This window comes from Sminthopsis crassicaudata, chromosome 5 (genome assembly GCF_048593235.1).
Source record: "Sminthopsis crassicaudata isolate SCR6 chromosome 5, ASM4859323v1, whole genome shotgun sequence".
Lineage (NCBI taxonomy): Eukaryota > Metazoa > Chordata > Mammalia > Dasyuromorphia > Dasyuridae > Sminthopsis > Sminthopsis crassicaudata.
In genome coordinates, this window is record NC_133621.1 from 67,123,645 (window position 1) to 67,149,945 (window position 26,301).

General features: G+C 33.3%; 1 protein-coding gene across 7 annotated transcripts in view; it reads left to right on the plus strand.

Moving 5' to 3' along the window:
- ZEB1 (zinc finger E-box binding homeobox 1) overlaps nt 1-26,301 on the plus strand; it is a 182,576-nt gene that overhangs the window by 113,933 nt on the left and 42,342 nt on the right. For all 7 annotated transcript variants that reach the window (XM_074267052.1, XM_074267053.1, XM_074267054.1 and 4 more), the window contains one exon: nt 19,326-19,526. In XM_074267052.1, coding sequence (XP_074123153.1) covers nt 19,326-19,526 — 201 coding nt within the window. The remainder of the gene's footprint in view (nt 1-19,325; nt 19,527-26,301) is intronic.

The following is a 26,301-nucleotide window of genomic DNA, read 5'->3' on the forward strand; positions in this document are numbered from 1 at the left end:
GCTCAAATTTAGCCTCAAACACTTCTTAACTGTGACCCTGAGCCTGAATGCCTGTGTTTCCTAAATAATATGGAATGGAAAAAAATAGCAACTTTTCTAGTATCTTTGCCAAGAAGACTCCCAAAAAGTGGTCATGAAGAGTCAGATATGAATGAAACAGCAATTACTAGGCATCATCCTAACTCCATAAAAGTAATCCTTTAGGAATTGAATTGGCATGTCACTGAGTATGTAACTTGATATAAATAATATTGTCATTTTGTAATGCTAGTGCTGTCTTTTTATAAATAACATTTCTCCAATTGTTTACATTTGTTTTTATTATTGTAAAGAGTATTTTGTTGTATTCATATAGTTTAGTAGATAGATTCCCAAACATTTTATATATTCTGTAAACTTGGGGGATAGAATTTCTCTTGTCTTTTCACCCTCAGTGAATTTTCTGGGTAATAATAGGGATGCTAATGATTTCTCTGGGTTTGTTTGTTGAATTTATTATTTTAAGTAATTTTAATTGGTTCTTTTGGGTTCCCTAAACAGGCTATCTTATATCCAAAAAGATGGGCTTTTTTCTTTTTATCTATGCTTATTATTTTTATTACTTACTGATATATATATATATATTATATATATTGTTACAAGTTACTTCCTTGCCTTATTACTATAGCTAGAATTTCTAGCACTATGTTAAACAATAGCCATAATGATCATCTTACTTTCATAAACCCCTGTTTATTTTGGAAAAGTCTCTAGTCTTTCTCCATAATATATATTATACTGGTTCACATAGCAGACACAACCAAACTTCATCAGCAGATATACAAAGAGCTGCGTCCCTGTAAATTCACTGAAGAACATCTTTCCCCCCTGACCTGCAAAAACCTGTTCCTTTTTCTCCCCAGACTCTGTGACTCCCTCGTGTACCTATTTGTTTTCCATATTTAAATTTTCCCTTGGTTTCTTTTCTTTAGATAGATACTACTTAATTATATTAAGGAAAGCTTCCCTAAAGAACTGTAAACTTTAAACACAAACTATTTACAAAATGAGAAGAAAAGGTGTATTGTTCTCAAAGCTTTGAATCTTTTGTGTTTAAACGTCTGATAAAATTTTTTAAATGTCTGATACAATTCATTTGTCAATCTACCTGGCCCTGGGAAGATTGTTTTTGTTTTGTTTTGTTTTTTGTTTTTACCTTTGGAAGTTGATGTATGATTTGTCAGGATTTTTTCTGATATTAGATTCTGATATGGGTTGTAAACATCCATGCATTTCATCTAACTTATTAGTTACATTAACTAATAATTGGGGAGAATGGTTTCTAAGAAGCTCTTAGTTTTGTTTATCAGTCCAGTGGAATTTTTGCTTTCAGTTTCACAAACCTTTTCTTTGATTTTCAGAATTTTTACTTTAGTATTTACTTGGGATTTTTTGATTTGTTGCTTTTCTAAGGTTTTTTTACATTCACAGGGATATTTATTGCCTTTGTAGCTTAGTGATACTGTGTTGTAGATCATTTCTTTCAGACACTAACTTCTGATCTCTCATTCCTTGTCGATTATATCCCTCCCTAATAGCCCTCTTCCCACTCTTTTCTTCACTTCCATTGTGCCCTCTGAAAAGCATTATCTGTTGTTAATAAAGTGCCATTCATAGTAGGCCTGTGCTCTTCGCTCTGGAAATATCTGGATATGTATGTATTAGTATCTATTTAGCTATTTATGGGTTGTTTCTCCTCAATAAAATTCCTTAAGATCAAAGGTTTTTGTCTTTGTTTCCCCAGCTGTAGAACATATAGCATATAGTAGGCTCTTAACAAAGGCTGCTTAAATTAAAATTATTCTCTGAAAAGTCAAATAAGCACAGAAAATAGAATACTTTTTGTAGGTCTTCTAAATCTATATTAATAGCTCTAGAGCTGGAAGAGGCTTTAGAAGCCATTTACATCAAGCTCCTAACTCTACAGAGACAGATTAAAAACAAGTTCAAATGTAATTGAGTAGTAGTACCCTGGACAGAGTGATGGACTTGGAACCAGATAGAAAATACTTCACTTTCCTCATCTGTCAAATGAAAAAAAAAAAGAATAATCCTTTTTACTTCGCAGGCTTCTTTATAAGGAAAGTTATTTATAAAATTGAAAGGTTATATATAAATGTAAGGAGCTATATAAATGTTTGTATTATTTCTACCCTTAGTAGCTATGTAGTTTGACTTGACCAAGATATTTCATATAGTAAATGGCAAAGTCCTGGCATATTTAGTATTTTTGTTTGTTTTATTGCTGAGGCAATTGGGGTAAAGTGATTTGTCCAGGGTCACACAACTAGAAAGTGTTAAGTGTCTGAGACCAAATTTGAACTCAGGTCCTCCTGACTTCAGGACTGATGCTCTATCCACTGCACCAACTAGTTGCCCCCATATTTAATATTTTTGGTAAAAAAAAAATCTGTGATTTCACTTATGTGGGTCCACTAATGCAGATCACACCATCTAGATTCTGTGATAAAAAATAAGGGAAGTCTGCTCATCTTTTAAAATTGTTTCTCTCTAGCCAAACTCCATTCACATTTGCATGTATGTTTCCCTATAAAGTTTAAGTGAATCAGAAAAAAGGCTTGGTCAGAGAGATATGAATAGAAAGGCATGTTTTAGAACTTTGAACTTTAAAGGGCAGTAGTGAGGGACTTGGGCTAATCCCTAGGACCTGAAGAAGAAAAAAAAATGAGGGAAACAATGATCAATCCAATTGCTGTTGCTCAGTTGCATCTGACTCTTCATGACCTATCTAGAGTTTTCTTGGCAAAGATACTAGATTACTTTGCCATTTCCTTCTCCTGCTCATTTTACAGACGAGCAAAGTGATAAACCAGGGTGAAGTGATTTGCTCAAGGTCATATAGTTTGGAGTGTCTGAAGCCAGATTTGAACTGAGAAAAGTTGACTCTTTATGATTTCAGATCCAACACTCTTATCAGCTGGGCCATCTAGCTGCCCCTGAGCCATCCCAGGACACAAAAAATGTCCATGGAGTGGGGATTACATCAGTAGTAGGCTCTGTCTTTCCCACTTTTGATAGTCTGGATGGTAGAGTGCTTGTAGTCAGAAAAGCCTGGCTCCGTTTTCCTCATCTGTCAAATAACCCTTTCTATCGCATAAAAGAAGTTATTAGTAAAACTGAATTCCTACATAAATGTAAAGTGCTTATAGTCCCTCTCTAGAACCTAGACTGTGTAATTTATGCCTGAGAGAGCTTCAGCTCCAAATATTCTGAGTCATTTAGAAACTATTAAATGTACATTATGAGTTCAATTTTACACATCTCAAGATTTAACCAATACATATAAAGGTAAAATACATGCTAAATATTAAACAATCAATTTAGACCTTTATTGAAATAGAAAAACTCATAGAACAAAGTAGTTAGGGATCTAAGTGCAAGTAGAGCAGTTTTTATCCAAATTAGCTATGTTGGTGTCTAGAGCAGTAAATGGAAAAGTATGGCTAATGTTGAATTTAATACATGATTTCTTCCCCAAATTCATGTCAACTTTGTTAATAAGAGGTCTTTTAGTAACACCAAAGATAGAATACGTAGTCTACCTCATCTATAGCCTTTAAACTAGCATGAGTGTTAGAACTAAGTCAAGGTTTTCTGGCATTGTCTCCAGCACATGGTTCAAGAGTTTTAAACTAGTCCTATCAATAGAGATACTATCCAAGTAAGTCAAACCTATCAATGGGCTAACAGAAAATTGGGAATAAAATAACTTTAGCTACCTCTGGTTACTTCTGCCTCCAGCAACACTCCTTTAAAGGGAGTTGTAAACTGTCCAAGCAGAGGAACTCTTGTCTATTTTTGCATTTAGCAACAGCTAACCCTCCTTCCAAAATTACTTTGTAGCTGATTACTTTGTATCTATTTGTTTATATTCATTTTGTGATTTTTCTCATTTTTTTCATGTGTCTCCTTTAAAAAGTAATCTCTTTTTCCAGGAGGAAGTATTTCATTCTTGTTACTTATAATCCTCAGTGCTGCTAGCATATAATTGTTAATTGATTCATTGTTGATTTTTTTTCTGTGTTAGAAACTCAATAAATGTTTGTTTACTAGGGACCTTATGGATAAAGGGCATCAACAATTTTCTTCTAAAATATTTATCCCTAGGGCAGTTAGATGCCACAACAGATAAAGCAGTGGCCCTGAAGTCTGGAGGACCTGAGTTCAAATTCCACTTCAGACACTTAATACTTACTAGCTGTGTGACCCTGGTCAAGTCACTTAACCTTAATTGACTCACAAAAACAAAACAAATAATGTTATTCATAAGATATTTATTTGTTCCTTGGAAAATATCACATTAAGTAATGTAAATTACATCAAGTAATTTGGAAGAGGTTATTGTTGATATTTAAGGGGGTGAAAGGTTATGACTATAAAAACATTTATCAAAAGAAATTGAAAGGTTAGAGGGTCACAGATGTGAAGATTAAAAGATTATCAAAGCAGATATTTAGAGGTAAAATAAACCTCATCTAGTCAATCCCTTTTATTTGGCATTTGGGGAAACTGACATCTAAAAATTTATAAGAAATGAAAAAAAAGTATAGTGTACCTGGTCACAAGTTCTTGGGTATAAATATTGAGACATGAAGTAATAGAATAAGATAAAAAGATAACATAGATATAAAATACTAAAAGTGTCATATTTCAGGGTTCAGAAAACAAATTCTAGAGCACATTATGAAGAGAAGGGCATCAGTATTGGTTGAAACTATCACTAAGTAGTTTTATAGACACATTGAAATTTGAGGTGGACCTTAAAGGCATATTTATATTGAAATGCAACTCTATAAAACCATAAATATAACCTAAAATAATTATCCTAAATATTAAAGTATTGAAAATTTAATCAGTTTTAATTTTGTTGACTTTTTAAAAAGAATTTAGTAGAGCATTTGAGGAATAATTTTTGCATTCTATATTTAAAAAACTGGAAGAAAAATTTGTATGATGCTTTTTATCCCCCTCAATTAGTAAGTACTGTTATTCTGAAATTATTATGTTGTCCTTAGAACTATGTCTAGAGTAATGAATTCACAGTATATATTTTATTTTTTCACAGCACAGATTTAGAGCCAGAAGGGACCTTTTTAATTGTATTTAATATTACTCTTCTTCAAGAATCTTGTGTTCCAGCAAACCTATTTTTTCTAAATTTAATATTCCATCTCCCTATTTCCCATTTCTAAAATATACTTTTTATCTCGGCCTTTCAGATTATTTATCTTCCTCAGTTTATTTTACACCTCCTTCATGAAGTCTTCCTTTATCCACTTCCCCATGTATTTATTGATGCTTTCCCTCTCCTTAGTTTGCTGTGTCCTAAAGACAAGGACTGTTTTATTTTTTAATTTATCTTCCCAATGCCTAAAACAATGTCTTATATATCATCTGCTTATTAAGCGTTTGTTAAATTAAATGCAATAGGAAGTAAAAGCTTTTTAGACAATAAATATTCTGGTATTCTCAGGGAAGACTCTAGCTGGGGAACACAAGCCAAAGTGTGTGATTTTTGTTTGGTCATGTCCAGCTTTTTGTAACTCCTTCTGGATTTTCTTGGCAGAGATACTATGTGTCTGAGGTCAGATTTGAGCTTAGGTCTTCCTTACTCTGGACCTGGTGCGCTATCTATTCTGTCATCGGCTGCCCCATTTCAGAGGTACCTTAGTTTTAAACCCAGAGTTTTAGTAATGGGCTATATTTTTTTAAATCCTATGTAATTTAGAATGGTTAAATCAGTTACATGGGTTTTTCAATCCGCTGTGATTATTTTCATTGTTTCTAAGTTTACTATTTGCATTAATGTGTATAACCTTTTTTTTAGTGCTCCAATTAAAGGTGTTTTCAATATAGATGACTCTTTCAAAAGGCATTTAAAATGTCTTACTAGTTCTTGTGTATCAGATTTACTTTCAAATATTTGTTTTTGCTTTTGCTTTTTTAATAGTAGCTTTTTCTTTTTAAAATACTTACAAAGATAATTTTCAGTATTTATCCTTGCAAAGTCTTGAGTTCCAAATTCTTCCTCCCTTCCTCCCACCCTCTCCCTTAGATAGCAAGTAATCCAATCTGTTAAGCATGTGCAGTTCTTCTAAACACATTTCCAAATTTATTATTCTCCATAAGGAAAATCTGATCAAAAAGGAAAAAAAATGAGAAAGGAAAAAAAAGCAAACAAAAAATGGTGAGAATACTATGTTGTGATTCACATTCAGTCTCCATTGTTCTCCCTCTGCATGCAGATGGCTCTCCATCATAAGTCTATTGGAATTGACCTAAATTGCCTCATTGTTGAAGAGAGCCAAGTTCCTCACAGTTGATCATCATCTAATCTTGTTGTTACTGTGTTCAATGATTTCTTGGTTTTATTCATTTCACTTAGCATCAATTCATGTAAGTCTCTCTGAAATCATCCTGCTGATTGTTTCTTATAGAACAATAATATTCCATTACTTTCATATGCCAAAACTTACTTAACCTCCCTCAACTAATGGGCATCCATTCAGTTTCCACTACAAAAAGAGCTTCTATAAACCTTTAGCACACACTGGTCCTTTTCCCTTTTTATGATTTCTTTGGATATAAACATAGCAGGGACATTGATGGATCAAAGAGTATGCACAATTTAATAGCCCCACAATGATTGGATCAGTTCAAAACTCCACCAGCAATGTATTCGTGTTCCAGTTTTCCCACATCCCCTCTAACATTTATAATTATTTTTTTCCTGTCATCTTAGCCAATATGAGAGGTGTGTAGTAGTACCTTAGAGTTGTCGTAATTTGCATTTCTGTGATTAATAATGATTTGGAGCACCTTTTTGTATGACTAGAAATAGTTTCAATTTCTTCATCTAAAAATATTCATATCCTTTGACCATTTATCAATTGGAAAATAGCTTGATTTCTTACAAATTGGAGTCAATTCTCTACATATTTTGGAAATGAGGCCTTTATCGGAACCTTTGAATGTGAATTAGAGCATAAATATTTGCTTTTTCAAAAATTATAATCCCTTATTTCAAAATCATGATGTAAAGTCCATACAAACAAACACAAAATTTTTTGTTAGATGTTCTCATGTTTTTCTGAAATGGCGTCTTTCCAAATAAGATCTCAACTCCCACTATTCCAAAAAAATTTTGGTATATACTCTGATAATTTCTAAACAACGTATTCCAAACTAAATATAAATGTTTTTATAAGATTTTAATAATGTTCTTCCTCTGATGTCTATGGTGATGATATGGAACCATTTTCATGGCCCTAGTGGTGAAGCTCATGTCTCTTTCCCTGTCCTAAATCACTGTCTGTGTAACACAGTTTGTCTCTTGATTATTTTGAATGTTCTCTTTTTTTCTCATGTACTCTGACATATACTATCCTACCTAGATGAGAGACTTGAAGGGTTATCTTAAATATTTTATTATTCTCCCACAGAACATAACAATGTTAGACCTAGAGAAGATGCACAATCAACAAGTTTCCAGAAGCAATAAGTCCAGTCTTTTATTCCTTGTAATTTAGAAACTGAGGCCTACTTCCATATTTCTGTGTAGACCTACTTCACTCTTTCTGCGAGAGGCAGCCTGACCTGGTATCTAGAGGAAAGATAAGGCCTGCCTCTCACAGCCCCAGCGCTCTCTGTCACTGGGACTGTTACTCTTCCTTCAGGAGTGGGGACCATGGAGAGATTTCAGGGACTGTCGTCGGCATCCTTCCATGAGCTCCTCCCAGGGAGCCATCGTGAAGGGGGTGGTTTTCTAGAGGTTTTGACATGAGGGGGGGTTGCCCTCTGAGCATTGGGTTGGTCATCCCTTTCTCTGCCCTCTCCTTGGCCATTCTCTTTCTATCTTGTATCTCCAGTCATTTGTACATCCCTGTCTCCCCAATGAAAACTCGTGTGGGGCAGGGACTGGGGCTGCCTTCCTTGACATCCATCCCTCCTCGATTCACACAGCACAGGCACACCATTGTGGTTCAGTCAGTTCCCTGCAGATCCTTCTGTCTGTGGGATTTCCTGGCAAAGGCACTGGAGGCTTTGCATTTCCTTCTCTGGGGGATTATGGCAAACAGAGGTTACATGATTTGCCCAGAGTCACACAGCTAGGAAGTGTCTGAGGCCAGTCTTGTGCTCAGCTTTCCTGACTCCAGGCCCAGGCTCTATCCTTCTTGGCACAAGGCAAGCACTTAGCGAGAACCTGCTGGCCACTGACTGACCTTCCACCTCTCTGAGGTTTTCCTCACCCCTGATTCTCCAACACTTGTTAACTACATGTCCCATCCTACTCACAACCAAGAACCCCTGTATGTTCCTCAGGCACTGTGCTTTACACATATCCCATTTGATTGCTGGTTTCAATTCATTAGTAGCAATACTTTTAAAGTAAATGAAATTCCTTCGAGGCTAATTGTGCACTATTTCAAAGTCCGATTCTTTTTGTACAGCAAAATAACTATTTTGCCATGTTTACATATATTGTATTTAACTTATACTTTAACATATTTAACATGTATTGGTCAACCTGCCATTTGGGGGAGGGAGTGGGGGGAAGGAGGGGAAAAGTTGGAACAAAAGGTTTTGCAATTGCCAATGCTGGAAAATCACCCATGCATATATCTTATAAATAAAAAGCTATAATTTTTTTAAAAAAGAGAGAAAAAGGTAAAAAAGTAAAATAAAGCATTTTAAATGTTTTAAAACTTAATTTTGAAATTATTAAAATGCATTTCTTAACTAAATTAGTGTTATTCTTGGTGTTCTTGATGACCCAAGAGAGGATGAAAAGTTGTATAGAAACAGCAGTGAATCCCCGCTCTCAGAGAGACCGCGACATCCAACATCTGGCATGAGCTGTGGCACCTCATGTCATCAACTTTCCTGGGTCTGTGAAATGAGGAGGTTAACTCTCCATAGTACTAGAGAAGGGAAAGACCCTAGAACATTTCATTCCCTAGACAGAATTTCAGGACTGTTAGTTTTTCCTCTGGGTTTCTTTTCCTATATATAGTCCTAATAGAAAACAATCAAGGTATTTCTTCAGATATGCTCCCACCAGCATCTTTGATCTCTAGAGGTGATTGGGAAAGCTTTCCTATCTTGTAGAATTCTGAAATTTTGGTCTGGGCAAAGTTAGCATTATAGTCATTTAAAATAATTTACTGGTTCATTGAGTGTTCCATCCTCTGAAAAGCACAATTGATGGTGGGTTGGGTTTTTTCTCTCTTTCAGGATTTTCTCCTCCTATTTGTAAATGTTATATGAAAGTTTTGTCTTCTCATACTTTGACTGCAGGGATTTTGGTGAAGATGGACAGAGTACAATTAGATCTGTATTAATTTAGCCCTAAACAGGAAAATTATGTTCTTTGTGTCAGTAGTATAAAGAAATGTCCTCTAACTATGGTCTTGGGTAACACACAATACCATTAACACCTGAAGGGAATTAAAAGTCAATCTTTGTTTTACATTACCTACATCCATCCCAAAACTCAAAGCTATCGTTCATATTATGTACTATATAACTATATTATTTTAAGACATTTGAACTTCCTTGCTAATAGCTTAATGATGTAATATGAGATTATAAGGAATCATAATTGTATTTGTTTCAATGTTGTAGTGTTCTTTTGTTGAACTGTATTCATTTAATTTTTATTAAAATAATTTTTTGCTTTAATTATCTGAGAAATTGATGTTTTTAACAGCATGGGGCCATAATTGGTGTGGTTTATATGCATTATGTGAAAAAATACTAATTCACTAATACTGAAAAGAATATATTATGTGAATGTATTTTAAAGGATGTATAGATACAGTGGATAGATATGATACATTCAAGTTTTCCGACAACTTTTTGGAGAAAAACAGGGTTTTTTTTATTATGGTGAGATTCTGATTGTTTAAACTTGTGATTTCTTTAGGATGTTGTGTTTGTAATTAATTTTGTTATTTATAGGTTTCCAAAGTATCACTACTATTCTTCATACAAAAATTATAATTTCAGTGGTACATAGTTTGAATAGTGCTATTGAGACTAATAATTTCCAATTTAAGTGAGAATATAATTAATGAGATATAGTTTTTCTGCTGAAATTAAAAGTAATTTTCCATGTGATTCTAATGATGAGAACATATTTAATTTTTTAATGTCATACTTTTTTCCTCTAGATTCATGGTATTAATTTTGATTAAATCTAGGAGCATAATGAATTGTGTGACAGTTAGTTGGGAATGTGTCATTGCTTAATTAACCAACAGATACTTGTTTGTATTTCTTTAGCCAAAATGACTATGGGCAGTCTGGCCTCTAGACTTTTGAGAGTGAAGGAGTATATATTATACCTTTGGTGATCTCTTATTTTTATTCTGCTGTCTATAAATAGAAACAGTGACATTTTATGCATATAAGCTTGCTTGTTTGCTAAATTAATGTAACCACTAACGTATCCTGTTTGGGGTTTTGAATTGTCTGTTGCAAAATTTCCTACAGAATCATCGTACTCCCTGGAATAATCACAATAATATTTAAATACAGGCTATATTTTTTCCACTAAAATCTTACTTTACCATAACCCAGAATTCCCAAGCTCTGAGCTTACCAGACCAGGTTCAATCTTGAGAGCAAATCTAAAACCTTATCTCTTTAGTTCATTTCATTTCCATCCAGAGTTACCTCTCAGGACCTCAAACATAATTTGTCCCTTGTACAAGACACTCCCATCTCCCGTTGACTTTTTAATGGCTAGCTTCCCCCCCCCCATATGTGAATAACAGAGCACTAGCTCCCATATAAGCATAGAAAGTAACAATTCATATTGGGTACAGGATCATTCCATAAGCAGAATTCAAAAAACTCAAAGGACTTCAATAGGCCAGAATCAATTGATACAATTCTTTTCCTCTTTGGTGAGTCTCACCTTCTCAAGAGCCTGCCCACACAGTCCTTTAGATTTACAGTGCACCTCATAATGGAAATGAACAAAGAACTGCCAAGAGTCATCTCTTTTCCCATCTGGAGAAATATACTTTGCCACTGGCCTTTGCTAATGCTTTTTGGACAGCGATATGGGTAAGAGCCTGTGCAACAACAGCATCTTCTCTAAAGCTCCCTAAGAAATCACAAAAATGAGCCTGTGTGGAGACACAGCCTTTTTCGTCCTAGAACATGATTCACTCTCGGATCTCCTAGCTTTCTCCAACCCATGTTCAGTTCTTTCAGAATCTTCCAATGTACCAATTTCTATCCTTAAGATTTCCCACTACAAAGAAGATAACCTGGATAATGGAGATGGGGCCCAAATTAATCAAATCAGTTCCAGAAATATTTTGTCTCCCCTCAAGTAACAAGTACCAGTCAGCACACTTATAACCCTCCATTAAAGAGATAGTCAAAATTCCAAAGATTTACTTCCCCTTGACTCCATCAAAATTCACCATGTTCCCTTGATCAATTTTACATAATTAAATGATGAAATTGGATGCCTACCAAAAGTACATATTATATGATATTATTAACAAGAAATTGGCATCTGCCGTTGTGTGGTTTGTTTATTTGTTAGGGAGAAGGGAGAGAGGAAGAAGAGGAGAGAGAGACAGACAGAATTCTAAAGAGTCCAGAACAGACCTAAATTAGAGACAGGTCCTCCAAAAATCAAGAATCAGCCCAAAGCGGCCACAGAAATAGTTAAGCAGAACCATAGACCCAAAGCAGCTCCCAACTTTTTATAAGCATTTGAGATTGTAGTCTGACTCACTGAAATGCATTGACTTGCTATGTAGAAGGAAGCCAGCCTTTTCTTTAGAACACTGAGGTGTGGAAACAAAAGGAATGAGAAAGAAAATCATGAAAAGTAGCACAATTAGAAGTCATTATCAGCAGACACTAACAATAGAGAAGAAGAGTCAGTGGTAACAAGGTAGAAGAGAAACATCCCTGAGGAAGACAGAAGCCCCAATCAACCAGCTCTCTTAAGAAGAAAAAGGGACAGCAGCTGCTGACTCCTAAGGAGCAACTCTCTTGGCTAAGTGGTGAAGGAAAACCCCATAAGGAGTACTGGGAATTATAGGCAAAGGATGATGAGAAAGAGATGCAGTTAGAAGGATTCCAGGCTACCAGGGAATACTACTCCTTGTAAGAAGTGGGATAAAGGGAAAGAAAAGACTATTTTGTCTCTTCACATACTTTGCTCATCCTTACAAGGGAGCAACCGTTTGGTCATTCTTGACCAGCCTGAATTCACAGCAGTTCCCATGTTTTGGTTTAGCATTTCTCCCTCCTTTGCCCTTCAGAATATACTATCCCAGCTGCTACTTCCATTCCATTTCCTTTCTGCTTCTTCCATCTGTGCCAACCCTCTAGCTCTTCTACCCTAGTTCATGTCTTCTCTATTAATCAAATTCTTTTCCAAAGGTCTACCATTCTTGACATCCTTTTCACTCATACTCTTCCCATCTGTATTTCTTTTATCTTTCATCTATCAATTCCTACCACTGAATAACAATTTAGCGATTCCAAATATGCTGAAAAAAGAAATAGTTTGATTTGGTGTACACTAAAGCAGGATTTTGCCCAATATATTCAGCTTTCAGAAAAAGTAAATACAATTTCCAAAGATGACATCCATATAGTTTTATTTTTCTCACTTTAATTTAAGGATAGATCAGTTTTAAAACTTAAGTTTCTCCCTATCTCTTTGCATCTCAAAAGAAGTATTGTCTTAAAGTTATTTTAGCACTTTACTCTTCAAAGACTTCTTTCCCTACCACCTATCCCTAATAAATCTCACATAATTAATTGTGAAATGAAAATAAAATCAATTGATAGAGGCAAGAATTGATGTATAGTTAGAGCAAGGGAGAAAATGGCTAAAAATTCTTTTCCCCTACTTTACACATTTTTAATGAGATCAGTTATGAGAGAGAATAAAATTCCTTATACAGAGGCTATTACTGCATAATTGCCCTTCTATTTGAAAGTGGCATTGTCACTTATGTTTCTACCTTTTGTTTGGCTCAAAAAACCAGTATGACTTGAAATCCTTTCAAGGCTGATCCTATTTGTAGGGGGGGGGCTTACAGAGGTAATGTGGAGGCCCTAGAAGAGCATTTTCAAGAGAGGTTGACTAGAAAAGAGATTTATAAAAACATATCCCTTCACAAATTGAATAGACAACATTTTTGGCAGCTTCTTTTTACTCTTATCCCCCCAAAAACCAACAATAACAACAACGTGTTTCTATTTTTTTCAAGCTTGGGAAAAAAATAGTTGTTCCTTTGAGGTTTCAGTGAATCAACAAATATTTCTTTCCTTTTGTCTAACACCATGTTTGACATTCACATTATGGGACAGTATAGACATAAGAAATATGGCTTGTGTTCTCAAAAATCTTATACTTTAAGAAATTAAGTTTAGTTTATGATGTCTACTTGAAAAGTCAAGTAGAAGAAATCAAGAATTTTAAGATAGATTATTTTAAAGTAAATCAGTTTCCAGCTTACAAAACGCAGTCCTCTTAAGTGTAATTTCTATTAATTTTTATTCTTTTTTTAAATGTACACAAATATAATTTTCTCATTTGATTAAGGTGTGGTAATTTTCTATTTTTAATTAAAAATGTATATTGATTTCTTTTGTTTTTATATGACAGTAATTTCCAGATACATCCCCATCTACTCATTGAACCTTCCCTAGTGATAAAAAAGTTAAGCATTATCAAAGTGCTTCCTTTGATGTTCTTATAATTGCTTAAAGGATGCCCAACTTTTCTCATCAGGGCTAACTCTGATCATTGTAGTTATTCAGCATTTAAATTTGTTTTAGTTCTATTCATTTACATTATTGTAGTCACTATGTATGTTGTTCTCTTGATTCTATATGCTTCCCCACATCAGTATATACCGTTTCCCATGTGTTTCTGATTTCCTCATATTAATTATTTCTTAAGGTATAATAACTGTGTTATGCATTGCATTCATATACCATCACTTGTTCAGTCATTCCCCAGTTAATCAGGAAGTACCTACTTTTTTACTACAAAAAAAGTGCTGTTAGGAATATTTTGGTGATGGTAATATTTTAGCCTTCTTTTCTATCATTAACATCCTAGGGATATATGCCTGGTTGTGTACAGTCTCCAGGATCTGAATAGTTTAGTGACTTTTTTTGGCATAATTACAAATTGTTTTCTAGAACAGTTAGACCAGTTCACAGCTCTAGTGTTGGTTTGTTTTCCCACCTCCAACTTAGACTATTTCTATCTCTTAGCAATTCTGCCATTTTGCTGATTATGGATGAAAACCTCAGATTTTAATTTGTATTTTCCTTATTAGTGATATGAGGCAATATAGTTGTTGTTAGTTTATAATTATCTTGAAAATTAATTCAAAATATAAAATTACGGTTGACAAAATGCATCTTTATCCCTTTGCTACAAAGGTGAAAGGGATATGATGTGTCATATTGCATTGTCAGATATGATTGGTACATTGGTTAAGTTTGCTGAATTCCTTTTCTCTGAAATCTTTGTTTAAAGGGATGGATTGCTATGCTGGAGGAAGGTTTAAGAATGTGCTATGAAAATATGATAATATTTTGAGGGAAAATAAATTGGGGAACATATTTATAAATAAATTTTGGGGAATTGTGTTGTCATTTACTTGTGGCAGTTCCTTAAAAAATGGTATCTCAAAAAGTTATGGTGCAGCTACATAGAAACTTTTAAAAAAATAATTTTTAAGTTTAATTATTTAAATTTGTTATGAATTTTGAATAATAAAATTTCAGTGTTATCAAGAAAAGGCTTTCTATCATTATCCATGGTGTGTGTAACAGTTTTTGGATGACCCTTCCTCAGGCCACCAGATCTGTAGAAGAGGTCCTCTTGCTTGGCCACCCCATCACTTGATCTGTCTCTCATTAAGTTTTTTTTGTGTGAAGCATGTCAGAACTATTTATGTAAACATTAAAACCTTATTCATTTAATGATTCTAAGGCTAAAATCATAAATGCAGTTCATTTTAGTCACTGAGAAGCAATTGATGAAAGTCTTTGCAAAATTCAAAAGAGGGAGTTGAATAAATTTTAATAACAAAATATTTTGCATTTCTACATAATTAGTCATTAAGATATTGTGTATAGAATTTATACTTTTCATGTTGTTAAAACTTAACATTATACTAAGACTTGTGGAGCATTCTGTAAATCTCAATAGCAATTTTATCAAATATAACAGATGCAAAGATGTATTCCCAATTGGTAGGTCCCCATATCACTAACATTGTTAGATTTATTTTATTCCTACAAAAAAAATTTTAATTAATATAATAATATCATGCAAAATAATTAATATCTTTTTATTACAATTTTGGTTAAATATTCCTTTCCTAGCATTAATAATGATAGGTGTCACTTTATATTCTCAATTTCTAAAAATTATATGATATTTTTATTTGTCTTTCATCTATTTAGAATTATCATGAAAAGATAATAAGGAACATATACATGTAAGGAACATGTAATTTTGGTTTCAAAAGTAATGTAGGCAAATGGAGTATTAGACAATATAATAATGAGATGCTGATCTAAACTTATTTTCTCCCAAACATCTTTAGATTTTTCTCTATAGCTCTTATCAAATAGAGAATCCTCACAACAGTTTATATTCTTAGATTCGTTCCATTGATTCTTGCTCTAGGTTTTGTTTCCAGAGGGGCATAAGATACATTTATCTTAATGTATCTAAATTCAACTTATTTTAATCAATTAATGGTCATTTTAATTTGTATCTAAATTTACTGAGTTCTTCCATCTCATCCTCTATTAAACCCCTCATCATACAGGGCTTAAAGATGCTACTGTATTTTGCATCAAACATAAAGATGTTTTACCCACCAAGAGTAAGAACCTATAGAAAACAGTTTGTCACACAAATAGCAATCTAAGTTTTTTCTTTTTATGGTGAACATTTAGATGGGCCTCTTTTTAAGTTAGATAATATATGTAATATAATTTGAAAACCTGAAGGTGATATAAATCATTATTATTATTATTATTATTTTCCATTCTAAATTTGTATCATTCTGATATGTTTTCCTCACCCAAGATCACACTTTTGGAATGTTGTCTTATATGATTTGCAAAACTATATATGATAATGGAGGAAAGTGAAAGATAATATAAGTCAAAATCAGTTCCCTCAAGGAATTGTTTACTATAATTGAGCATAGGAAATGAAAACAAAGGGTGAAAATTAAGAATATTTTGTCAAGTTAACTATTAAACATTTATAAAATGTTACTGTGTATCAGACACTCTGCTAAGCACCATGGATACAAATAAAAATAAAAACAAAGACAGCTTAGGCCATTGCCAACCATGCTGACTTATCCTACCACTGGACTTCTGTGACACTGAAGGAGAGCAGAAAAACGAAAGCAGCTCTGCCCCACTTATCCAACTTGCCCTATGATCTCATTGATGCACTTTGAAAACAAAGGACAAAAAAAGTAGTGACTAAATACTGTTGGCTAAATGGTAATCTAAAGTCTACCAGGTTTTAATCACTGAATCAGTATAGCCTCAGTCAAACTGAGACTTGTGGAACATCTTAACTGAAAAAGTCCAAGGTCTCCCACTGCATCCAGAGCCAGATCCAATCATCCTGATCTATATCTTGCCACTGGATCCAAATGGTTCTGGAGGGGAAAGTAAAGCAGGTGACTTGCACAGCCCTCTCTCACTTAAATCCAATTCACTTGCTTGTCATTGCCCTCTTTGAAAATGAAGGACAAAGCACAATTTAGAGAGTGAACATTCTTTTAAAACATTATTTTTCACAATTCTGTAAAAGAAAAACATTAATACAATGAATTAGGTAATACTTTAAATTCAGTGAAAAATTCTGGTTTGGGGTTTGTCTTGATATGTGTATGACCTTGCACAAGTCAAATAACCTTTCAGATCTCTTTAAAATATAGATGGCAATGTCAAAGTTACTAATAAGGGGCAGGCAATAAAAATTATAAAGCATTTTATGTCTTTATGTTCATAAATTAAAATATTTAGCATTTCTTTCTTTGCTGTAGCTGAAAGTGAACAGTCTTATGATTACTTCATTGTGACACCTAATGGGTAAATCATTTACAGATTATCAGCTATTTATTTAGCTAAAAGCTAAAAAGACAAATTCTCATTGAACAAAATTCACACTTTCCAAATAGTTATGTATTTAAATAACATGTGTAAGTGGGCATAGATAACCAAAAACAGTTACATTTACATATGCCTGTGCATATAACCATTAAACATTAATGAGCTTTAAAAAGCGTGAGACTTTTTAGTTAATCTTTTAAGTTGATATATGCAAAAAAAAACAATTGTCTGAGAATGAGGATTAAATACTGTCCACTATCAGCCAGTAGATGACTTCAATATATAATAGCTTACTAAAATACAGCAAATGTAACGGATTCTTATTCTTGTTGGCAGAAGTTCTAGAAATCCCACTTCTGACACTTAGTAGCTTTGTTCTTGGGCAAGTTACTAAATATGTTTAGTCTGGTTTCTTCAATGGTAAAATGGACGTTAATAATATAAAAATAAACAGAAGAATTGTGATGATGCATATTCATGAATTCAGTTTTCTAAATAGTTTTTAATTTGGATATTTTGACATAAATGAAAAGTCTAAGGGTCAAGTTAATTGGATCATTTGTATTTACTGACTAGTCACTGGTTTGTTCACACAATTTTTCAAAAGTGTCACTAGAAACTACAAACAGAGAAGTATCCCGAGTGTAGAAAAATGAGTGCTTATCTTTTCATTTTGTGTGGAATTGTATGAATGCTTATTCTGACACGTCCTAATAAAATGGCAAAATGATCATAGGAATGACTATAGGATCACTTTTAAAAAATTATTGTTCAATTCATTCAGAATAGTGAGTGAGTTCAACATCAGGATCAACCTTATTTTAAAATATGCAATTTTCAGATCCCAATACATAAGCAGCCATTTCCTTGTGCCTTTTCCCATATGTTGTTACCTTCCTTTTCTTTTTGTGTACAGTACTGATTTTGTTGTAATTATGAATTTAATTGAAATACTTTTGGCAATAATAGAGAACAGTAGGAAAGAATTGCTGCTTCCTATTAGTGGTCAGAGCCGAAGGAGGCTAAAATCTTTCCTCTTTTCTTTCATTCCTCTCTTCCCTCCGTCACCCTTGTTTTTAACAAGTGATAAATGCTCTGTCAAAAGCAGGGAGGTATGTCACTCTTCACAATAAACATGGGAACATTCATCAATTCTTATAATTTGCGTGCTATCACAATGGTGGGACAGCATTGTATTGTGTTGTGTTATATATTGTGTTATTTACTGTGAAGAATCTAATTGTAACCATATTAGTAATTCACAATTATTAGTGATTTCCTGAAAAAGGAGTCTTTATATAAAAATGCCTTTTCAAAAGGGCATAACTCTTGTGATTTTAAATGTACAGAATTTTTACATAAACTGTATAAACCCAGGATCTACTTTGCTTTTACTGTACAGAGTCCATATAATTCTGGTGTTATGAATAGAGGACTGACTATTTGTTGCCAGGAAGATCTGATTTCAAGTATATATGTGATCTGTGTGAACAGAGGAAATCAGTTAACTTCTCATTACTGTAGGCAGATTGGCAGATGCTATATATCATATACACATCTATATACACACATATATAAATTGCAGCAAGTATATATATATATATATATATATATATATATATATATATATATATATATATATATATATATATATATATATATATATATATATATATATATACACACACATACATATGTGGGTATGTGTGTGTATATATACATACATACAATACGTATACATATATATGTATATATGTATGTATATATACATATATATGTATATATATATATATGCATATGTGTGCATATAGCAATCAGCAAGTCTGCCACAGTGAAAGAAGATTTTCTGTATGCATGAGTTCCCCATACATTTGTAATCACAGATTCAGGTCAAAAAATAAATTGTAAAAATAATCTTGTAAATAAGCATAGTGGAAACAGATATTACCAACTATATAAATATAATATATAATAATGTATCATAAAAATAAAATAAAAGTGTTACAATACTCAACCTGGGGCATTTTATTATAAAGGTTTCCATTTGCTAGTGTGTTTAAATTGTGATTTTTACTGGCAGATTTTGATTTTTATTTATTCTTTTATTTCAGTTACAAATTACAATAATGTGGTAGAAACAAATTCGGATTCAGATGATGAAGACAAACTACATATTGTGGAAGAAGAAAGTGTTACTGATGCAGGAGATTGTGATGCTAGTGTGCCAGAAGATGATTTGCCAACAGACCAGACAGTGTTACCAGAAAGCCATGAACAAGAAGGAAGTGCTAGCAGTTGCTGGGAAGATGATGGTATGTTTTATTTGATATTGATGCTTGATTTTTTAAAATTGAAATTGCATGAATGAAAATTTTAAATGACCAGTGAAAATGTTTTTAACAACTAACTAATAGAAAAATTGTTATCTTACCATCATATTCTAAGATACCTTCAGATCATTAATGGTAAGTGCTCTTCTTAATTCTGAATTCTGATTAAGAATTGGAGTCGTGAAGTTATATCAACTATTTTTCATAGTAATTATAATACGTTGCTTGTTAATAACACTTTCCTCTGGAGGAATTCAAAATCACAGAGTCTTAAAGAAGGGACTTTAAGAAGCCATGTAGTCTCTTTCATTCTTGATCAAGAGTCACTTCTTTAATATTCCTAATAAATGGACATGCAGCTTTCACTTGAACAATCTAGTGAAGGCAAATACACTTTGACAACCCAGTCTACTTTCAATTCTTTAATCATTAGGAAGTCTCTTATTTATTTCAAAGCATTTCATGTAAGCTACTATGCCATTTTGAAATTATTTACTCTTAAGTTTCATTTCACATAAAACACTATACAAAATATCTGTAAAGTGCACCCATCTTATAATAACACATTTACTAATGTTTCAAGCCATCCATTCTACCAATATCTAACATGTAGAAATTGATCATCCAATAAGACAATATTTTCATTATGGAAATTTCGCTTTGCAAGAGAATTCATCTTGGGATTCTTTTAGATATTAAGTTATCCTAGTGCACTTAAAATGAAATGTTATTTCTAAAACGTTTTATAGTTTCTCATGAATGCATGGGATGCATTTGTGTTTAGAATGTGATAGTTTTTGCATTTTCGTGAACTTTAAAATTTTAATGAAAATATTACACACTTTGTGGCACTAGGAATCAAACAACTGGAGTTTCAGTATCTTCTTTGCCAAAAAATGACAATGTAATTTTGGGAAAACTGTTTAAACTTCTATAGCACTCAGTTTTCTTATCAGTAGAATTAAGAGGCTTGACCTAAATGATCTCCAAGGCTTCTTTCTGTTCTAAAATTTTGTAATGCTGTTCTTTGTCATTTATCGAAGTAAATAAGGTTTGTGCCAAGAATTAAACAGAAACAGGAGGAATCAGGATCTTGAATTTGGCCAGAAGAGAGATAGGCATTTATGTATCATAAATCAAATGGTCTACTAGGCAAGTCCTAAGAAGGTTAAAAAAAAATAGGCCGTCAGGTCAGTGGGCAGGGTGCTGACCATGGTGCTGAATCAACGGAGCCCATAAATGTTTTGATAGCTAAGTTCTTCAGGAGTGTACATTTTTCAGCGATAACAACTAGAATCAGCATCTTCTGTAAAACTCAGCAAGGGACCCTGGATAGTCATAATATGTGGTAATACCCACCACCATCATCTCAGCATGCAGAGGGATTTCTTCCAAAATAGAAAGCTAAAATGATAAGTATGCCTTTGCCTGACTTGGCCAGGGTCCATAAAGAATCCTTGTGTTATACTTCAGGTTTTCCTGTGTCTGTAAGAGACATGATGCTGTAGGGAAGCAGGACCTAGTCAGTATCTGGTGCTTAGTTTGGCTGTCAGTTTTTCTTATATACTTCTGTTTGATTACAATATTCTGATTATCCAACTATATCAATTAATAGAGGGAAATAGAAAAAGACACATAAAGGAGGTTAGCTGAGAATAGGAGACTAGTAAACAAAAGAGTCTCAGGCCTGTAAGTTTGAAGAATAGTAAGTTAGAAGGCATCCAAGTAGCAGATCCCCAGAAGCACAGAACTGATACTCCAATTTGACTAAGACCTTCTATAGCCAGAGGTGTGATACATGCTTTCTGCAAGAATTGGTCTCTGACTATGAGTGAGCATTGGGAATAAAAGGCAAATACTTTCAGAGCCCCAGCTGATCAATGAAAAAAATTAAAGAAATAGGCTTTTCATTCAGGCTATGTTCTATATCTTAAAATGACAAATAAAAATGACTATTTAGAACATCTTGAAAGAAGTCTAAGTTATAAATGTCATGAATAAAGGTTATAATATTTAACACAAAAACAGTATTAGTAGAATCACTGAACATTTATTAAGTGTCTACCATTTACCAAGCACTGTGCTGGGCTGTAGAGGGTCAGACAAAGAAGAAAACAATCACTACTTTCAAGGACCTTCTGTTCTTTGGATTTATATTTTTGTTACTATTTAATAGATACAAAAAAATTTGGGAATAGATAATAACAGAGACTCTCTAAGGAACAATTCAATATCCAGTCAAATATAATTAATAGTTCAGAAGAAATTCTATAATTCAACCAAAGGATATCATCAGGGCCAGAGTTTTTTTCTTAAGGAGAATCCTTAGAATTCTTTTGGCTTTAGAATGGACAAAGTATCTCTTATAGTCCTAGAAGTCTTTCTTCTGTATGGCTCAATGCTAGAGATTCTGGGAATAAGAACCTGAATTAAATCTGAAGTCTATAAAGAATGGTTTCAAAGAGTGCCAGACCACTCAAACTGCCTTGTTCCTGAAACTTGCAGTCACTGCCTTGAGCATCTCTCCTCTGTTCATGGCACCTTATTTCAATGAATTTGTTATCTCATTGACACTTATACTCTCTCCTCCATCATAGATTGACATCTACCTACTCATTGTATGTGAGTCTTGTCCTTATGCTCCTATAATACAAAATATTTGGAGGCCTTCCTTAAAGACTTTTTAAACAATTCCATAACAAATTGTCACTTCTACCATGGCTTTCTTTGGGCCTTTATGTGGTTTTGTCTTCCTTAGTGCCATTTCTACTTCTTCATTGTATATTGAAATATACAATATAGAGTCTAGAGCTAAGAATGGCCTGTTATATAAATGTTAATACATCTGCTCCATTGTTGGTTTGTTACCCTCTCTTTTTATCTATAAAGATACATGAGATCACCTGGCTTAATTAGATCTTATACTCTGGATTTACAGCCTAGATTTCTGCTCTACTATTCTTTACTTCCCTTTGAAACAGTACCGTTCATAATGTTACCACCTTCATAACACTTTAAAAGTTGTATTTATCTCTTGGGTTTTTTTGTTACATTTATTTCCAAATATATACTTTCCTACTCAATATTTGTTGAGCTTTCTGTTGTGACATTTTTTACACAGTTCAGCAGAACCAACAATATACTTTTCCCTGTGACTTTATATGCAGCATTAGTATTGTCTCTTATCTCTAACAAAAACAGTGAGGTGTTTTCTCATCTTTTTTCGTAGATTATATTTGATCCTTAGAATTACAGCACATACCCCCAACCAAAAATTAAACTCGAAATACAAAAATTAAAAGGAGAAATCAATAAAATTGAAAGTAAAAAAACTATTGAATTAATAAATAAAACCAAGAGTTGGTTTTATGAAAAAGCCAATAAAATAGATAAACCTTTGGTAAATTTGATCAAAAAAAAGAAAGAGGAAAATCAAATTGATAGTCTTACAAATGAAAAGGGGGATCTTTCCACCAATGAAGAGGAAATTAGAGAAATAATAAGGAGTTACTTTGCCCAACTTTATGCCAATAAATTTGATAACTTAAGTGAAATGGATGACTTCCTCCAAAAATATAGGCTCCCTAGATTAACAGAGGAGGAGATAAATTGCTTAAATAGTCCCATTTCAGAAAAAGAAATAGAACAAGCTATTAATCAACTCCCCAGGAAAAAATCCCCAGGGCCAGATGGATTCACATGTGAATTCTACCAAACATTTAAAGAACAATTAGCCCCAATGTTATATAAATTATTTGAAAAAATAGGGGATGAAGGAGTCCTACCAAATTCCTTTTATGACACAGACATGGTACTGATACCTAAACCTGGTAGATCGAAAACTGAGAAAGAAAATTATAGACCAATCTCCTTAATGAATATTGATGCTAAAATCTTAAATAAGATATTAGCAAAAAGACTTCAGAAAATCATCTCCAAGATAATACACTATGATCAAGTAGGATTTATTCCAGGAATGCAGGGCTGGTTTAATATTAGGAAAACTATTAATATAATTGACCATATTAATAATCAAATTAATAAGAACCATATGATCATCTCAATAGATGCAGAAAAAGCATTTGACAAAATCCAACATCCATTCCTACTAAAAACTCTTGAGAGTATAGGAATAAATGGATTATTCCTTAGAATAATCAGGAGTATATATTTAAGACCGTCAGTAAGCATAATATGCAATAGAAATAAACTGCAACCTTTCCCAGTAAGATCAGGAGTGAAACAAGGTTGCCCACTATCACCATTACTATTCAATATAGTACTAGAAACGCTAGCCTCGGCAATAAGAGCCGAGAAAGAGATTCAAGGAATTAGAGTAGGAAATGAGGAAATTAAACTATCACTTTTTGCAGATGACATGATGGTATACTTAGAGAACCCCAAAGACTCTGCTAAAAAGCTACTAGAAATAATTCAAAATTTCAGCAAAGTGGCAGGATACAAAATAAATCCACATAAATCCTCGGCATTTTTATATATCACTAACAAAATGCAACAGCAAGAGATACAAAGAGAAATTCCATTCCAAACAAATGTTGAGAGTATAAAATATTTGGGAATCCATCTACCAAAGAAAAGTCAGGAATTATATGAGCAAAATTACAAAACACTTGCCACAAAAATAAAATCAGATTTAAATAATTGGAAAGACATTCAGTGCTCTTGGATAGGCCGAGCGAATATAATAAAGATGACAATACTCCCCAAACTAATCTATTTATTTAGTGCTATACCAATCAGACTCCCAAGAAACTATTTTAATGACCTAGAAAAAATAACAACAAAATTCATATGGAAGAATAAAAGGTCAAGAATTGCAAGGGAACTAATGAAAAAAAACTCAGAGGAAGGTGGTCTAAGTGTACCTGATCTAAAGCTATATTATATAGCAGCAATCACCAAAACCATTTGGTATTGGCTAAGAAATAGACCGGTAGATCAGTGGAACAGATTAGATACAAAGGACAAAAAAGGGTACATCTATAGCAATCTAATCTTTGACAAACCCAAAGATTCCAACATTAGGGATAAAAATTCATTATTCGGAAAAAACTGTTGGGAAAACTGGAAATTAGTATGGCAGAAATTAGATATGGATCCACACTTAACACCATATACCAAGATAAGATCAAAATGGGTCCATGATTTAGGCATAAAGAGGGAGATAATAAATAGATTAGAGGAACAGAGGATAATCTACCTCTCAGACTTGTGGAGGAGGAAGGAATTTATGACCAGAGGAGAACTAGAGATCATTATTGATCACAAAATAGAAGATTTTGATTACATCAAACTAAAAAGTTTCTGTACAAATAATACTAATGCAAACAAGATTAGAAGGGAAGTAACAAATTGGGAAAATATTTTTAAAAACAAAGGTTCTGACAAAGGTCTCATTTCCAAAATATATAGAGAACTGACCATAATTTATAAGAAACCGAACCATTCTCCAATTGATAAATGGTCAAAGGATATGAACAGACAATTCTCAGAGGAAGAAATTGAAACTATATCCACTCACATGAAACAGTGTTCCAAATCACTACTGATCAGAGAAATGCAAATTAAGACCACTCTGAGATACCACTACACACCTGTCAGATTGGCTAAGATGACAGGAACAAATAATGATAAATGTTGGAGGGGATGTGGGGAAATTGGGACACTAATACATTGCTGGTGGAGTTGTGAAAGAATCCAGCCATTCTGGAGAGCAATCTGGAATTATGCCCAAAAAGTTATCAAACTGTGCATACCCTTTGACCCAGCAGCGCTATTACTGGGATTATATCCCAAAGAAATACTAAAGAGCGGAAAGAAACATATATGTGCCAAAATGTTTGTGGCAGCTCTTTTTGTTGTAGCTAGAAACTGGAAGATGAATGGATGTCCATCAGTTGGAGAATGGTTGGGTAAATTGTGGTATATGAAGGTTATGGAATATTATTGCTCTGTAAGAAATGACCAGCAGGAGGAATACAGAGAGGCTTGGAGAGACTTACATCAACTGTTGCTGAGTGAAATGAGCAGAACCAGAAGATCACTGTACACTTCAACAACAATACTGTATGAGGATGTATTCTGATGGAAGTGGAAATCTTCAACATAAAGAAGATCCAACTCACTTCCAGTTGATCAATGATGGACAGAAATAACTATACCCAGAGAAGGAACACTGGGAAGCGAATGTAAATTGTTAGCACTAATATCTGTCTGCCCAGGTTGCATGTACCTTCGGATTCTAATGTTTATTGTACAACAAGAAAATGATATTCACACACATGTATTGTACTTAGACTATATTGTAACACATGTAAAATGTATGGTATTGCCTGTCGTCGGGGGGAGGGAATAGAGGGAGGGGGGGCAATTTGGAAAAATGAATACAAGGGATAATATTATAAAATATATATATAATAAAAAAAAAAAAGAATTACAGCACATTCAGTTTTTTAGTTTTATTTCTTTACCTATTCATTCTTTTTTTAGATTTACATTGTTGTCATTCCATATATTGTTTTCCTGGTTCCACTTACTTACACTTGTATCAGTTCATATCATTTCTTCCATATTTATCCAAATTTTTCAGAGTCTTTTCTTAGAATACATTGAGATTTCCATTATGTCCTCTGTAATATTTAACAAATAAAATTATATTCAGATTATGGTGTTTCTAGACAAATGCCAATTCTCTCCATGTTGTAAAAAGAATGTTTGCTGACTGAAATGTTTCTGG